General features: G+C 38.6%; 1 protein-coding gene across 23 annotated transcripts in view; it reads left to right on the forward strand.

The window, feature by feature from the left end:
• CELF1 (CUGBP Elav-like family member 1) overlaps positions 1-15,775 on the forward strand; it is a 57,902-nt gene extending 42,127 nt beyond the window's left edge. For 10 of the 23 annotated variants that reach the window (XM_040558011.1, XM_040558016.1, XM_040558023.1 and 7 more), the window contains exons 11-14: positions 2,867-2,980; positions 3,156-3,341; positions 4,577-4,720; positions 6,361-15,775. In XM_040558011.1, coding sequence (XP_040413945.1) covers positions 2,867-2,980; positions 3,156-3,341; positions 4,577-4,720; positions 6,361-6,488 — 572 coding nt within the window. In that variant the 3' untranslated portion in view covers positions 6,489-15,775. The remainder of the gene's footprint in view (positions 1-2,866; positions 2,981-3,155; positions 3,342-4,576; positions 4,721-6,360) is intronic. The other 13 variants (XM_040558015.1, XM_040558012.1, XM_040558019.1 and 10 more) reach the window with 3 other exon arrangements.
• The last annotated feature ends 1,631 nt before the right edge of the window (positions 15,776-17,406 follow it).

The raw sequence follows: 17,406 nt of genomic DNA on the forward strand, positions 1-17,406 counted from the left end.
CAGCGTTCAGTCTCATGATACTTCTCGTAATTACAAAGCATGGTGGCTTTTCACTCTGAATTAGCTATTATCTCATAAAAAATCAAACTTATAATTGTCTTTTGATTAATATTTATATGTGCATTCACATTGTATTCACATAGAATGTTGTTAAAACTTCACAGTATTCAGAGCATCCCTCTTGAACCATATCTAGACCCACTTTCACAAGATGGTTGATGTTCTTATCCAAGTTTTATCTTTGCTAGCTATTCTTTACTACCTGTTAAAAATTTCTGAAAACCTTTAGTTCCTTCGGTTAACAATCTTACAGTTAGCTTTTTTAGTTAAGTATAATTCAGTAGATTGATCCAAAAAAATATACTCAGTAGTAAGCAAGAAGGAAATAAACAACAACAAAATAGAGAAATAATGCTAGGAATAGGAATGGAGTAAAGTGCATATATAAACCTATCCTGATTTTCCATTTCCATTGCTGTGGGCTGTTTTCAAATCTAAAATAATATTTGAAAACTACAAAAACAGAAAAAGAGAGAGGTTGACTAGAACTGCAGAACTCCTTCCCTATTCAGTGCAACTAGGGAGCCTGAAAAATAGAAGAAACTTATGTAGGAGTATGGTATGACAGAAGCCTACAAATATATTAGTGGTGTGATAAAGATGAATTGGGAGAGACTGGCCACTAGATCTTCCAAGACAAGAATTACAGGATATCAACTGAAGTTATGAGCTGACAGCTCAAAAATGAAAAGATGTATTTCTTTGCATAATGCATAAACTAAGTGGCAGAAGTCAGTGCCTCAGAATATAGTACAGTAAAAAAAAAAAAAAAGTGTTCAAAATGCACTGCAATTAATGAGTGAAAATCATAACTTAAATACAAAGATGCTGCCCTTGATTGAACAAGTCTTAGAGCCACAGATTGCTGGAACCTATGAGACCGTACCTAAGAAGTATTGTTTTGTAATTGCCATGTATTTTTGCTCATCTATTATTTATATACCTTTTGTCATCACTAGAATGTGCTTTGCTGACTCAGTACAGCAATTGGTATATACATGTGATTAAAAAAAATACAAGTATTAAATTTTCTTGGTGTTTTCAAGCCAAATTATCTCATATTAAAGGTTTTCTTGTTTTGCTTAAACAGATGTCTGTTAAGCTAACTAAACTAAAATAACTGTGTTCAGCTTTTTGCAGTGGTTTAAATGAATTGATTTAAAATCACAACCTTTTTGAAGTTGGGAAAGGATCCATTCTCTTTTACTTTGCTCTCTAGCCTTGGCTCTATTATTTTTTTCCCATGCTGCTACTTGTTTTTTTCTTTTGAAATAGTGTTCTCATCTGTCAAATGAAGTGTCTGCTTGAATTATGGAGATTAGCAATGAAGTGCTGCAGAAACAAGTGATACTCTAAAATCAAGGCAGCTGTATCATTTCTGAATGTTGGCTTTTATTCAGCCAGCTGTTCTGTTTTTCTACCAACTTGAGAATTACTGTAACTTGTTCTCTGTATTTTATTTTTTTTACAACATTTAATATGCTACTGACAGTAAGACAGGAAGTGTCTTCTTTTCTTTGGAGTTAGCATCTTGAAATATAGCTTGTCAATGTCTCATAGACATTGTCTTTCAATTTCTGACTTGTTAAGAGTTTGTCTAGAACTTTTCACAGAGTAGGCTTGTCCTTTCCTCTGTCAGTATAAAAAGTGAACTGTAATACAAAGTGCAGCTCCCTGGGTTCTCGTGCAGTTTTCATTGGGTACAAGAGCACGCTTTTGCTGTGGCTTGTTAGGTAAGTTTGCCGTATTCCATTTAAACAGTTACCATGTTCCACTCCAGAAGAGACATTGTGAAACATATATAAATTGATGTATATGTGGTGTATGTAAATCTGCTTGAAAGATGCTAACAATTATTTTCAAAGTTTTAATGGATAAATACTGCATACTGAGAATTACAAAAAATGAGAAGGAAACTGAAAATGCTTGAATTTCGATTCTTTTGTTACCTACTTGATATAAGTCATAAGTTTTTATGTTTGACTTGAGAACTTTGACATAAGTTCTGTTACCGACACAGATATAAAGTCCTCTCAGAGGACTATGAGATGCTTTTACTGCACCAGTTTTCAGTTCTAACTCTACCTACTGCAGAATGTGGCAGGCCATGTAAGCCAGCAGTCTGCTAGGGACTGCATCTGTAGACTTCGCTTACTGAGGTAAAAATGGTTGAAGGTGTTAGTGATACAGTCAACAGAGGATTGGCTCTGTATTTTAGGTTTGTGTTCCAAATCTTTTTTTGGCCATAGCCCCAGCTGCTGCAGTAGGATTTTTTAATGGAAAATTATTTAATGTGTCAGAATAATCTGAGCATCTGCTGTTTCTGCTCTGGCAGTATGGGAAAACCATATGTTCAGTCTGACTGGAGTTTTCTTTAATGTTGCTAATATCTGTGTGTCAGGTTTTTTTCACCTTATGCGGTGTGTCAAGGTTTGATGTTAATATATAGCAATTCTTACTCATTTCAGGCAGCAGTAATAAGCATTGCTGCTAGTTACTTTGACTGAAATACAAAGTTTAGCTGATGATCATATTTTGATTGAATGCCTTACACTTGATTAAATTATTACTGTTGCAAAAAGCAGATGTTGTTAGGAAGCAGAATATTTTCCAAAATATAGAAAGGGGTTACATACAAGTGGTGTGATCAATCAAGTTGTGTGGGCTTAGGGTGTCTTTATTGACAGTCTTCTCTTTTGCCTTAGTCTGTTGCATGCTAGCTTTTCTTGCAGAAATGATCTAATGAAGAAGTTGAGCTTTCAGAACCAAAAAGTATTGTTTGGGATTAATTATCTTATTTTAATAGCAGGTTCCTCACCTAGCTCCAGTAGCAGCTCCTCTGTTAATCCCATGGCTTCTCTTGGAGCACTGCAGACACTGGCAGGGGCTACAGCAGGCCTGAATGTTAGCTCTCTAGCAGGTAAGCTGTGTGTTGTGGTGGGCTGGGGGAATAGCTGATTATCATTCCTCAAGTTGTGCTAGTTCTGTTTTTTCCTGTTCCTTTTCTTTTTATAGTAGTGTAGAGTATTGAAAGATAATTGTTCTGACTTGATGGCACTACTTAGTCATCTTTACTTCCTCTTTCTTATATACAGGAATGGCAGCCTTAAATGGAGGACTTGGCAGTGGTGGTCTCTCAAATGGGACAGGTAGCACAATGGAAGCCCTCACGCAGGCTTATTCTGGAATCCAGCAATATGCTGCTGCTGCGTTGCCCACGCTCTATAACCAGAGTCTCTTAACACAACAAAGTATTGGTGCAGCAGGAAGTCAAAAAGAAGGTAGGCAGAAGGTTGTACAACTCGAGAAGACTTTTCAAAAGGGCAAGACCAACCTTTGCAGCTGCCATCATAGAATCATAGAATGGCTTAGGTTGGAAGGAACCTCAAAGATCATCTAATTCCAACTGTGGGCAGGGATGCCACCTGCTAGATCATGTTGCCCAGGGCCTCGCCCATCTTGGTCCTGAAACGCCTTCAGGGATGGGGCATCCAGTACTTCTCTGGGTAACCTGTTCCAGTGCCTCACCACCCTCTGAGTGAAGAATTTCCTCCTAATGTCTAATTAAATCTCCCCTCTCAGTTTAAAACCATTCTTTCCCCCTTGTCCTGTCATTGTCTATCCAAGCAAAAAGTTGCTTTCCATCTTAATACTTTAATACTTAAAGCACCCTATAAGTATTGAAAAGCTGCAATGAGGTCTCCCTGGTGACTTACCCTATGTGCAGAGCTTTAATTTCATGGCATTGCTTAGAATAATAGTTATTGGCAAAAAAAAGGAAGGAAAGCCTGTGATGGCCCTCTAAGGACTGTCCAAAGTAGTTTTTATACAGGCAGTGTTTAGTATTTAGTAGTATTTAACTAGTCTTAAATGCTTAGTAATAGTACCCATCCTTTTTCTTGGGGGAGGGTGTGGGTCCTCAGCCTGACAAATCCTATTCTCAGAGAATCAGTTGGTTTTTTTTTTAATTTATTTTCTTGGTATTTCTAAATGTGAACTCCGTTGTCTTTGTTCTTCATCTCTTCCCTCAGATCCTTATTGCTGATCTCTTAACTCTTCAATTTCTAAATCAATTTAACATGTAGTGTAAAATAAAAAAGAATATAGGAGTAAATTTTCAGCAGAATGTAGGATGATGATTAGAAAAGAATGTGAGATTACTTATAATCTGATTACTTTGTTTCTGTTGATCTACGTAGTTCCTTTTGGCAACAAAATAAGTTCAAGTTTATTGTTCAGCTTTTGTTACAACTAGGATCTGTGAACCAGTTTTCGTATGATGTGGAAATTACGAGCAAAAATGGTGGAGAAAGAGCTAGAATTACATGAATGATCAATCCCAGCAAAGGATCAGGTTGATTTATTCTGGAATCAAGTACTCTGTAGAAGTGCATACAGCATTGTCATTGTATTCTCTAGGTGATTTGGCTTGAATGGCTCTTTTACTTTTTTTTGTGAAGTAGGCCTATGTTATCTATTCTTTTTCTGAGTTTATATTCCTACTTGTTGTTTAAAGGTCCAGAGGGAGCCAATCTGTTTATCTACCATCTCCCCCAGGAGTTTGGGGATCAGGATCTGCTTCAGATGTTCATGCCATTTGGAAATGTCGTCTCTGCCAAGGTTTTCATTGATAAGCAGACCAATCTAAGCAAGTGTTTTGGTACGTTGGGTCTATCTGTAGAGGGGTGGCTTCTTTCTAGTAATCTTTTCCAGTATATTGTACAGTCTAGCTTTTAAGTAAAGCAATAAATCTTTTTCCGTATCCCTAAAATTAAATAAATCTGAACTCTTCCAGTCATGAACTGGATTTTCCTGATTTTCTTTGCAACTTTTCTCATTTTATAATTTGATGCTATTACACCTTAAAATATATCATTAGGGCCCTAGATAATTCACCATTGTGTAATCATGGTACAGCTCCTTTTCTCCCTCCTTTCTCTTTTCAAGAACTGTTTATGTTGCTATGTATGTTACTACATAATCATTACGAATTATTTCTATTATATGAAGGCTACCATACATTATGGGAGCACTGAACTCTCATGCTCTGTAAATGTTTTGAAGGCGTTTTTTAAAGCTTCCTCCTAATACTTGAAACCTTTGTAACTGAAGAACTATTTCAGCTGTTATGTACTACCTAACTTCGGTTGCATTCCTTATCCTAATTTTGTTTTAATTATTGTGTGTTCAGATTGGAGATGCATCAGGGCAAGAAATTTAAACAAAAAATATAAATCAACATATTATGCTATTTTTATTATCCAAATAGATTATTTTCAGTTAACTGCTAAAGTCTGTGTTGTGAGCAAAGGACGTATTCTTCTTTAGCTTGTGTAGCAGAAGACTCTGCATGTGGACTGCACAACTCAATGGTTTCATTTTTCACCACTTTGAAAACAACAGAGAAAGAGCAGTTGTAGCATTTTTGTAGTGCTGTAAGCTCTCCTGGCTGTGAAAAGGAGAGATGAGTCTTCATGGTTTCCATAGTATTGTGCCTACATAATACCATGTGGTTTTTTAATATTTTGATGGTCTAAAAGATGTGGACAAGCTTTTGCCTTGTGAAAACAAAACAAAGAAGACAACAAAAAATATGCTGAGCATCAGGCTGTAACACCTGCGTATGGAATGATCTCTCCAGGCAGTGATACCAACCATTGACTAGAGTTATTTAAAGTAGTAGGTTTCTTCAAAAACCTTGGGAACTTAATTTTGAGGATACTCTTCTCCTGGAATGATACACAACTTTTCATAAGACAAAAACTTAATCTTTGGTACAAGTACCATGCTGCCTTAACAGCTACTTCACTCCAAACAAACCTACCCCTATAATGCCAAGATCATAGAATCATTTAGGTTGGAAAAGATCCTTAAGATCAAGTCCAACCACGGCCTTAATACTACCAAGTCCACCACTAAACCATGTCCCTTAAGTTCCACTTGCATGTGACGGTGCTTTCAGTCTTGTATCTTTACTGAACTTTCGTATATAGATTAACATTTTCCAGGTTTTGTTTTTTCACAGCTGTAGGATGTTACAGAACAAATATCAGCACTCTTTTTTCCTGTTGGAAGACAAAAAGTATTATTTCAATTTCCTGAGTTGTGTTTATCTTTTGATCGAAGTTCCATACATCAGAAAACAAAGCTTTGTCTGAGAGCCCTTAGAGTATTCATAAAAACTTCGTACTAAACAGTTGTGAGCTCTTGTAAATTGCATTTCATGCAAGCTTCTCATACCTTGTGAGTAGCTGTTCTACAACTTTGGCATGCTATAATAATGTATTTCCTTTTCTTCAGGTTTTGTAAGTTACGACAATCCTGTCTCTGCACAGGCTGCCATTCAGTCAATGAACGGCTTTCAGATTGGCATGAAGCGTCTGAAAGTACAGCTCAAGCGCTCTAAGAATGACAGCAAGCCATACTGAGCGCCCCTCCCCTCCGGGACTGGAGTGAGAAGGATCTTCTGGTAAGTTGGAGAAGAGCGCACTTAGTGATTCGAAGCCCTAAGGCTGTGTTTTTACAGTCCTGGAAGCTGATCCATGCCGTTCTATCTGGCACATCTTCCCCTGAAGACTCGGCTGCAGCCTCTGCTGAGAATCCTGCTTCGAATGGAGGACAAGTTTGTGCTTTTGTTTCCAGTGTTTTACTTTGGAGTTTAGGTGCCATATCGCTGAGGTTTTTTTTTTTTTTCCCTTATTTGAAGTTTGCTGTGTTTGTAACCAGTGTGTGTTGAGAAGGACCAATGCCAGCTCCTTGGGGGTCGGGAGGTAAGGTTAAAGGGAGCCGCGGAAACTGACACCACACTGCCTTGGGGTAGAGAAGAGAAGGGGAAGCAGAACTGACACCACACTGCCATAGGGAGAGGAGAGGGGAAAGCAGAAATAACACTGAACAGCTGATGGAAACAAAGATGGGGAAGGAGAACTTAGTCCATCCAAGTTTGGGTGAGCAAAGAACCAACTCCAGATAGCCTCTGTCATGCCACACCCACTCTTTTATGCTTCCTTAACTGTATGCCATGGTGGGGAATTAATAAATCATCTCTAAAGCAGGAGACAGGTTGGAAGGGTGAACACATTAACAAGCCAAAGGAAAACTGCAGTGTTTTTGTTTGTTTTGTTGTATATAAAGTAGTGTGTATGTAGCACTGTGAATGTACACAGCACTTTATAAAATTATTAGTTATTGTCTCTGCCCAGAAAACTTCACTATTTACAGTTGAATATTAATGAGATGCAGTGAATTTCTCCATATTTAAGAAAACTTATCTTTTATAATTAGCTAAGTTTAGAGCGACATAGGTTAGAGAGTCTAGATAAATACATCTGGGGCTGGAAACAGGAAACTTTTAATCCCTGATAACCTGCAGATTTTTTTGCCATTTTTTTTTCCTAACAGTTCATTGCATTCTCCATTTCTGTGGGGTAATGTCCTTTTTGCAGAATATTACTTGGAATTCATTCTGATAAGCATAATACGTGCTGTTTGTTTCTCTATTAAAATGACTTAAATTGAGATACAAAGCCCAGAGTTACCCTGAAACAACTCTTGAGGCTCCTGCTTCATACGTGTTCTTACAGGATTTGCTTTCTCAGTCTTTCTGTTGCAAAGATAATTGCCTATTTAAAAGAAAAAGCAACTAATTTGTGCAGTGAATTAGTCTAGTAGTTAGGTATTTCTTTATACTGCAGTTTTCCTTTAAGGTGGTGTGTACCAGTGCTAAACAGGGCTAATACCCAGGCTGTGGAACCAGAGCAGAGCATTGAGACATTGTCTTGTTCTGCATTTTGGTACTGTTATCTTTTATACTGAAGGAAAATTGAACACAACCCTTCAATTAACACACTTTTTTTTTTTTTGCACACTTCTGAAATTTCTAGTGCATTGCTAAGGGCCTCATACACTGGTTTTAGGGGACTCAGAGGACTTTTGACACTCTGGCCTGAGTTGTTTTAAGAAATCAGTAGAGTCCCATGTTATAACCATTAAAATCCACCTCTGTCACAAGAGGAAGTTTACAATTTCTGTGTGTCTAACAGAATTTCAATTTACCTCATATTTTCTCCTCTTCCTTGTTTCCTTTGTATTCCCAGTTGTTGATGCTGTTTCCCAGGGCATAAGCTAACAAACACTGCTGTCTGGGAGCCAGCTGCTAAATAATGTGTGTGGAGTCAGACATAGGGTTTGGACTGTCTGTTCTGCTCCAGCAGGAGGAGCACTAAACCCATCAAACCTGACTGAGATCATGTTCAGAATTTGTGCACCCACGCGTGGTCGTCTGTTGGGAATGTCATGCATTCCCAGGGATCTCAAACCTTAGAAGTAGAAGGCCTGACCCATAGCATCCAAGAAGAGCCCTTTCCATTGTTAAATTGAAAATCAAACAGTTGATGCCTGTCCATACTGATGGCAGACAGGTAAATCTGTCAGTATTAACACAGATCATTTTGTGGTGGCAAAGGTTCAAAGGCCAGATTGCCAAATTTCCCAGTTATGCTGGCATGTGGTACCCTTCAATGTTAATTATTTGGATCTCTCTAGTAACGTAAACACTTAAGTGAACCATGTACACTTGAATTCTGCACGATGGGAAAGATGTGTCCTGGTTTTCTGAGAAGAGTGTTGGAGTGTGAAGGCCTCCAGGGTGATAATGGGATTTTTTATAAATAATATACTTTTCAAAAAAAATAAGAAAAAAAATAGAAAAAAATAGTTGGGAGCAGCTGCTCCAGGTGCAACCTGCTGTAACCAAGAATGTTGTTTCTATTTTTATAGAGTTTTATACCGCTCCAGGGTGGAGAATATTTATTACCTAAATTATTTCACTGGAAAAAAAAAAAAGGCCAGGGTTTTGTAGAATCCTGAATGTGATTGTTTTACACACATAATAATGTGCATGATTGAAACTACTGATTTTCAGTGGCCTGTTTGCAGCCCGACAACTGCCAAATGGGGAAGATGAACGCTGTGAACCAGTGGAGGAGAGCACTGTGCTCTGGGGTCTCTACAGTCACTCTTACCTTCTTTGCGCCCTACCCCACTGTGCTGAGAACTTTTTCCTGTTTTTCTTTTAACCTGATGCTCTGACCTCTTTAGTAGTCATTTCAGTTGTCCAAAATTAGACATTTTAGCTTCTGCATCCTATAGCGTGTCCTCAGTACTGTGACTTACAGATCAAGCTTGGCATTGTTGCAAATAGGTGCAACTCCTGTTGACTTCAGGAGATTCACCAGTTGACGATGTGGCTTAGTTTGGTCAGTGACTCCTCCTAGACATAACCACCTTAGACACCTAACTTGGGCTAGCTCTTGTGCCTTACTGGCGTAACTGTATTATAAGTATTGCCAAAAAGAAAAGAAACAAAATATCTATGCAGCTTAAATTCTAAAAGATGTGATCCTCAGATGGTTTGAATCAATGCAGTTCTGCTTTCTTCAGTAGAGCTGCATCAATTTTCACCAGCTGAAGATGTTGCCCTTTTTCTGTATTTGTTTGAGATTTCCCTTTTTTTGGTGTATCAATGTATATGTTGCCAAAGTTAATAAATGTATCAAGTTTGTGATTTGGGCAGATTTTTTCTGTTAACAACTGATCAGATAAAGTCAACATTCCTGTGTCTGTTTGGTGGCTGCTGCTGACTATAGAGATTTATGTTCCTCTTGGCTTCCAGTTTTCTTTCTCATTCATTGTCAGGAAAGTCTAGGATTTGGGGGGGCTTGAGGATTCATTTTATTTTTTTCCTATTTTTAATTCCTTCATGCTCTTATTCAAGCACAAAGCAAATCAGTCAGCTCTTGGGACCTCATGGGGTAAACTGCCCAAAACAAATGAGTTGGTTCTGATGAGCAGCTGGTGTAAAGGAATCTACCAAAATTCTTTGAGTAATGCTTAGAAATAATCCTGATGAGGAAATTGCCTGCAGAACGACAATGTAATAATAATTTTAAAAGTGTGCTAGTATAGGTTAGGAACCATGAGACTGGAAGGAATGTTATAAAGGAACAAGAAACGGAAGTAGCAAAACCATTTGAGGCAAACTTGACTCTCCCCTCAGTATTTTAATATTGGAAATTATAATCAGATAGGTTTCTGTATTATAATCTGTTCTTGTGCCAAATGCTTTATTTCCTGGATTGTACAAAAGGAGTTGGGTGAGTTCAGATAAACTGCAGAGGGATTGGCTTAACTAGCCCCGTGGGCAAAACATTCTGGAAACTCAAACCAAAGAGTCTGAATTTTCTACAACAAAAGCTAGTAAGATGTCTGATAAAATAGAATTACATGTTATGTGTGTGACAAGGAAGTACTTAAGTATTTTCTAGAAGCAAGATGGAAATGCTGGTATATTTCATAGATTTGTCTCAGAAGACCTTTGATTTTACTAGATATACCGTAATAAGATGAAAGTATTATGAACAATTGAAATCTTAGTCTAATGTTGCTTAGTATCTATCTGGTACTATAGCAAACAAACTCATAGATTCTTCAGCCCCCTAGATAATCAACAGTCCAAAATAAGATATCTCCCTCTAACTTTTTTTCCCCCTCAATTGTACAAAACTTGCATTTTTAGAAAATGCCTTTGATACATAGTCATTAAATTTAAAGCCTAAGCAGAATGAGAATTAGAATTTCTCAGAAGTATGAGATGTTGATGAATTTATTCTTGTATTTTAGTGATGAAACAGTTTACTAGCTGTGGGCTCTATCGTCTGGAAAACAGATGCCTCAAAAATTCCTAGCAACACAGAACTCTACAAGGAAAAAGCTTTACACCTAAATAATAAGTTAGGAGTGATAGGTTCTTCTTGTATCATACAATTAACTAAAATGTTTCTTGTTAATAGTTGAGAGTTAGGGAAGGACAGCCAAGCAAAATCCATCTAGTTATAGAACTGTTCTAGCTGTTTCATTTGGAAGCACCTAAAAGCAACTTGAATAAAGCAAATTGCAGTTGAAGGGTGCAGCTATGAACAAGTAAAATGCTTTGAGAGCTGCTTGTTGCAAACACTTAAACGTAAGGATACATCCCTGCGCAGGCTTACCACAAAGTATAACATACAGAATGCTGAGTAGTTGCATTACATTATCACAATTGCGAGAATAAAACAAGGACAAAATTAAATAACTTTCCCTAAGTCATTCAGTTCTCATTCAGCTTCTCTTGGCTCTGCTGTTGTAGGCCAGTCCTTCCTAATAGCTTTAATGAATCTTGGACTTTCCCCTCAAAATTGCTGAGTGAAATACTTAATCTATCCAAAAAGCCTAAAGAAATTGCACACACAATTCCTATGATGCATGCTAGATGTCACTTGATTTCATGCCTTTTATTTGTTCTCATGCCTCAGAGTTCATGATGCATTTGCCTTTGTGGTTTAGGACTGAAACCTCACAGCTGTCTGCAAATTATCTAGAGTATTTCTAGAACTACAGAAATAACTGCAAGAGCTGCATTGTACTCTGCTGTGGTTGGTTTAAACTCCATATCAAGTCCTTTCTCTAAATTGGAAAGTACAAAGAGAAATTTTATTTTAGCATTTCTGGTAAGTTTTGCAGGTTTAGTGGGTTACATGCTACTTTTTGCTCTGGCACTAGAATGCAATGCTTTATATTTTCAATCGTGCTATAAATGCTATATGAAAGTCTCATCTTGCATTAGTCTGTAACCTGTAGCTTTGAGGGGTGCTGAAAATGTAAGGCAGCAAACGAGAGAAAGTGGAGTTCCAGGGACGGGGGTGAAGAAAAACCTTTTCTCTCCCCTGCCTCCCACATTCTTCCCAAAATGTTTCTTCTGTTTTGCAGTTCAGAGGCTGAGGGGAGGAAGCAAAGTTGTATCACATAATATAAGAATTAATGTATTTATAAACTTTGTGAAAGCTTCAGGAAATGCATTTTTCTACTCATCAAACTGGCAACAGTGACTGTAGAGCTTCTCAGAGCCCAGAATCCCCTCCTCACAAAGTCAGGGAGCTGGAGGCTGTTTATATAAAGGTTGGGAGAGGAAAATCCCTGTGCAGGTCTAACGATATGAAAAGTGCTCAGCTAGGACAAGTCTTAACTTGCAGTCAAGTCTTAAGGAATTCTTTTCTAATATGTAGGGTTTTTGGTTCCACTTATGTCTTGTGTAATCTTTTTTTTCCCCCTGTTCCAAACCACCTAACCCCAGTTTCATGGGCTCCTAGGGAATGAGAAGGGACTGTAGCTGAAGGAAAGAACATGGATTTCCTGGGCTGCCACTGCCTAAGAACTTACCATGTTAGGATGCTGGAAAAGTCTCAGCTGTCAAACCACCTGTGAATCCCTTGTGTCCTGTCTTGTCTCAATCTCTGTGGGCAAACGTGAGCCCTGGAGCCATATTTTTGGAGTCAGTCTCCTGGGGAGAGTGCTTGCTCTGTTATTCTCTTAAACAGAGCTAATAGAGACACTGGGCACGGGACAAGGTGAATGCATGCTAGTCAACATGTCACTTGGCTGTGGAGTGCTCCACAGACTGGATGTTGAGGGAAATTGAGGTCTCTGCTTCCATTTAGTTTCTGGCAGTTTGATGTTTACTTGGTGTCCTTCATGTACTTTGACTTTTACTTGTCCATCGTTGGCATGTGCTGCCCTTCCCTGTCAACTCCCTTCCCCAGGAGGTCTCATTGTACAGTGCCCATTCTTGTTCTCTCTCTCCTCGTTTGGATGTACTGCTCTGTGTAACTCAGTGGGTCTCCCTCTTTCTGGTTTGTTTTTTTTCTAGATTCCTGCCGTTTGTTCATCGTTGTGCCTAAAGCATGTCGATGTGGCGTTCAAGTACATCGTCCAAATCCTTGTCTCTTCAGCTTCTCTGATGCTTGAACTCTCACCTTTGACCTTGTGTTGACTTTTGATGCTGATGTGTATTTTTATTATGTTTGTTTCTTTCTTTGTTTTTTTTTTTTTTGTGCTGCCAAATTGGTTTTGCTAGAAAGACTGCTGAAGGGGGAATATTTAAACTTGCATTTGAATATAAAAGAATTTCTATTTTTCTAGACCTTCGTAAGATAACCACTTGATTTTGTGAATCTGATTCTTTGTAATTGTCTTCAGAGCAGCCTTGCTAGCATACCTTGTGGAGTATTTGTATTTCTGTGAACATACAGCCAATCACTTTCTAGGCTTAGTTTTTTCTGTGTGCTTAGTTTTAAAAACACAGTTTTGAAGAAAAAGTCAATTATGTGGTGTGACTCAATCTTTCAGGAGACTTCCTAGTCACATTTTGCTGATCTGGTTTCTGTGCTTGAGGAGACAGCATGTGTTTTTATGAGTTCAAACTTGTGACTTGAGTGGCATCAGCAGAAAACACTTGAAATACATTTTCTTCTGATTGTAGCTACATTTTTGCCCTGGCATTTACTGATTTTTTTAATTTTATTTTTCCCCCGCTTCCCTGTGTGATTATCAGTCTGCAGTGAAAATTAGATCAAAGTTGATGTTGTATTTTGTTAAGCCCCAGCATGCTTGTTTTTTTCGTAACTACAATCTCCTCAGCAAAATGTGATGTTTTCGTTTTATTCTTTCAAACTGAGATAGTGCCCAGAAATGTTTTGCATGTTTCCTGCTGTTTTCTTCACACCCTCGTATATATCACCTTCACCTCTCTGTTTTCTATAGTTTGTGCAAAAACTGAGCAATTTAACGGGTTTCAAAGGTATCCTTTTAAATTGGTGTTTTTGGTATGGCAAATATCTGATCAGAAGCCACCTGAGGGCATCTACCTGTGCACTTAGACTGTCTGCCTGACAGAGCACCTGGACCTTGTTTCATCTCCAGTGCTGTCACAGATTCCTGAGGGCTTGGTTGAATTGTTCCTGTAGTAGGAGTTTTGGTGGAAGGGGAGAGCTGGGAAGCAGGAAGGTGGGGGAACTTCACAGTATTTCTGTTTCTAAAGCTCTCTGAAGCTAGGACTCCTTTGAAACACTCTTTACTAGCATTTTGTATAAATCAGGGCACATTTTTGTGAAGTCCAGCCCCAGCTTAATACCATCAATCAGACCTTGGTGGCAGGATCCTGGAAGGATCTAGGGTAGCTCTTGAAATAAAGTGTTTGAAATCTTCTAGAGAAAGCATTTTTAAACCTGGTCATACAACTGCTGGCTCTTTTCCCAAGTGACAAGCACAATACAACAGCCTCTGAAGCTGTTACCTGAACAGGGTACCATCCCCAGCTCTCTTCTCAAGGGCCTTAGCTGGGGAATCTCTACGGAGATTTTTTAGTTTTTGTTTAGTTTTTAATTGGGTAATGAGCTAAGCAGTTTTTTCTAGCTTGCAGGATGAAAGAGAACAGGTTACTGCATTTTGTGTGGCAGGCTTCCCCCTACCCTACATACGATCTGCACAGGTAGAAACTGGGACGTAGCTTCTAGATGAAGGCACCTGAAGAGTGTGCGCTGTGATGAAGTTTCAGTTGGAAGGCAAAGTGAGCTAGTTTAGGTATCTTAACAGTATAAAATAACGTGAAGTGAAATCCCAGGAGAAAGGGGTTTGCTGAGAAAATGAATTGTTTGATTGTATAGAAATCTTACTTTTGTCCAGTGTTTGGGATAATGAAGATGCGAAAGGATTTATCCTCCTACCCTACTCCTGAGTTGGCTGAGGGTACTCTATATTCTCAATAGATACTGGTTAGATTTGCGTAGAAAGTCCCTAATCTGCTTGAGACAGAACAATTTTTGGATATGGTACATATACCTGGGAGTGAAGTGTGAGGCTGGGTGAGAAAAGGATAGAGGCTTGTTTATTTTGGAGGTAGGGTTGTGGGCTGGCTGCTGTCATTCCCACAGTCTGATTGCACAGGGCTGGGTGTCACTGGGGGGCACTGATACCCTGCAGTGTATTGAGTAACTGCCAATACATTTCTGTACGTGCGCATTTGGTTCCATAAGGAACTCTGGGGAAACCTGTGGAAAAATATCCGAAGAAAACCAAAATGCCAAACGTTGGATGTTTCTTTCCTTTCTTATTTCCTTTTCTTCCTTTGGTTGTTTTAATTGTTCTGTGGTGGTTTTAATGGATTTGAGACAGTGGAGCAGCAGCTGCCTTTCTGATTTTTGGCTGCTTTTTGTGAATAATTTAAAAAGAAAATTTACATTTTGGAGACAAACCTGTGGGCTTTTTTATTGGTACAAACATTGTATTTAACACTAGGGGTTTTGTACAGTTTTTTGCCTTTTCTACTAGAAAACAATGTAAAGTGATTCACAATGTGATGAGAAAACAAATTGCCACTATGACCAAATGTAGAGTCTGTTCTGCAGTAACGGAATTTAATCAACTCGAAGTCGTGGTTCAGTCGTAGAAATGCTTTTCTTTACCTTGTTTGAGCTGTTCCTTTTTCCTTGTTTTGATTTGCAAAACAAAATGTCTTTTTGTGTGAAATTGTGTTGTACTCTGTAGAGAATTACGGATTTTACTTTAATGGTTTCAAAAGTAGAGGAGCACATGTTGCTTTTCTGATCTGATCGCAGAGTTTGTGTAGTGGATTTAAAATGAAAAGATTTGTTACAAGTTTGGAACGAGCGAGTATGTGTTAAAGGAATTTTCTTCCTTTTGTGTGTGTGTTTTTTTTTCTTTTTGTCCCAAAGGGCAACTTAAAGCTGTTTTAATTGCACAGACACACCGACAACAAGTCATTTTGTATATGCCAAGTGTGGTACCTTCCTTTGTTTATTTGCTATTAAACTGTTTGAGAAGAGTCCTTGTGTGTTGTGTTTGTGTCTTGAACTTGAGGTTCTTTTTTGGGTACAGGTGTGGGAAGCTGAAGAGAGATGAGAGAACTGTCTTCCAGTTTTGTAGCCGTGAGCTACAAAAATTTTCATGGTCCAATGTTACCTATTCTAGATGCACAAAATAGCCTTCCATGTAGATCAGCTACCTTGAGTATAAATGATAAAGGTTTTGTTTGTGTAGCCTCAATTTGTATCATTTTCTAGTCAAGTCCTAAAAATCTTGGATAATGCAAACGTGATACACTGAGGAGTGGCCTGTAGATATATCTGCGGCCTCACAGAAGTGGTGCTGGGTAGCCATTTGCCTGTGCATGCCATGTGCTTCATTATGTGTCAAGGGCTGATGAACTTCAGCATAACGCCAAACTTGAGCTATATAAGAACAGCATGGGCGCGTGGTGGTGTGTGGGATTAGATAAGCACTCTTGGAGAAATCAACTCATACCTCTCCTACAAGCACCATACCTTCCACTCCCACTGCCTCCTTACTCCAAACAAGACCCAGCTTGCTGAGCCTATCTTGGTTCTGCAAGGTGAAGGTATCTGCAGTTCCCAGTGCTCCTGGTCCTGGAAATAATACACAGAGAAATCCAAAGCAATTGGAATTTTCATAAAACCTGTTGGGGTTTTTTAACACCTCAAGACTTACTAGCTCAGGTTTTGTGATAAGCTAAAGTTAACCTGCTTTGCTCTTAGAACTAAAATACATTATTTTTTTGAGTTGTCTAAAGATAAATAATTGCTGTAGTCAGAGTATAATTCACTTAAAAACTTGAGTGAGTTTGATGTTAATATTGCCCCTCTGAGAGGGAAAGTACCACAAATGTGACTCTGCCACATTTGTGAAAAATCCTACAATTCAATAATGCTTTTCCTTCTGACTTCCACCTCAGACTGCAAGCACTTTCAGGTCGGCTATGTTCCTCTTCCATGTCCTTTTTCTCTGTTATCTGGTAGACTTTGTTTCACCCCATTACTTCCTACATGATAATAAATCTGAGAGCACTTGCAAGCATCAGGATTCAGTGCTGCATTCCGTTCTCTGCAGTGCACCAATTGCGAAGCAAGGCGCTGAGCCACCTGTTGCATAGTGTGCTGGGATCACTCATTTTAATTTGCAGCTGTTGAGAAGGGGGGCTGGAGAGATTTCAGCTCAGATATGTCTGAGGTGAAAGATGGAAACAAACAATTGAATCGGAGAAGTGGTTTGCTTAGCTGGGATGGAAGATTCCTGCTTGTGCAGCAAAGTTGGCTAGCGTCATCTCACACAGTCAGTTAGCAACTTCGTCCATTATATCTTATGAAACTGAGATCCATCAATACTTAGATGTATTAAACTACAAATAAGAGCCAGTGTATTAATTTCTGAAAATCACTAGCATTTCACATGGGTTCTTAAGTTCATCAACATGAAAACACAAACCTGTAGATTAAGTCCTGATGTTGAATGTTTAGGCAAAATTGTTTTCCTCTCACATCCTCCTCCAGCTTTCACTACTTGTTTTAACTCCAGGCTCCAATCTTCCTGACTTTACCAGCCATGTTCTGCTGTCTTCATATGGCCAGGAGCCACAGGGGATACATTATGAAGAGCAGT

This window comes from Cygnus olor, chromosome 5 (genome assembly GCF_009769625.2).
Source record: "Cygnus olor isolate bCygOlo1 chromosome 5, bCygOlo1.pri.v2, whole genome shotgun sequence".
Classification (NCBI taxonomy): Eukaryota; Metazoa; Chordata; class Aves; order Anseriformes; family Anatidae; genus Cygnus; species Cygnus olor.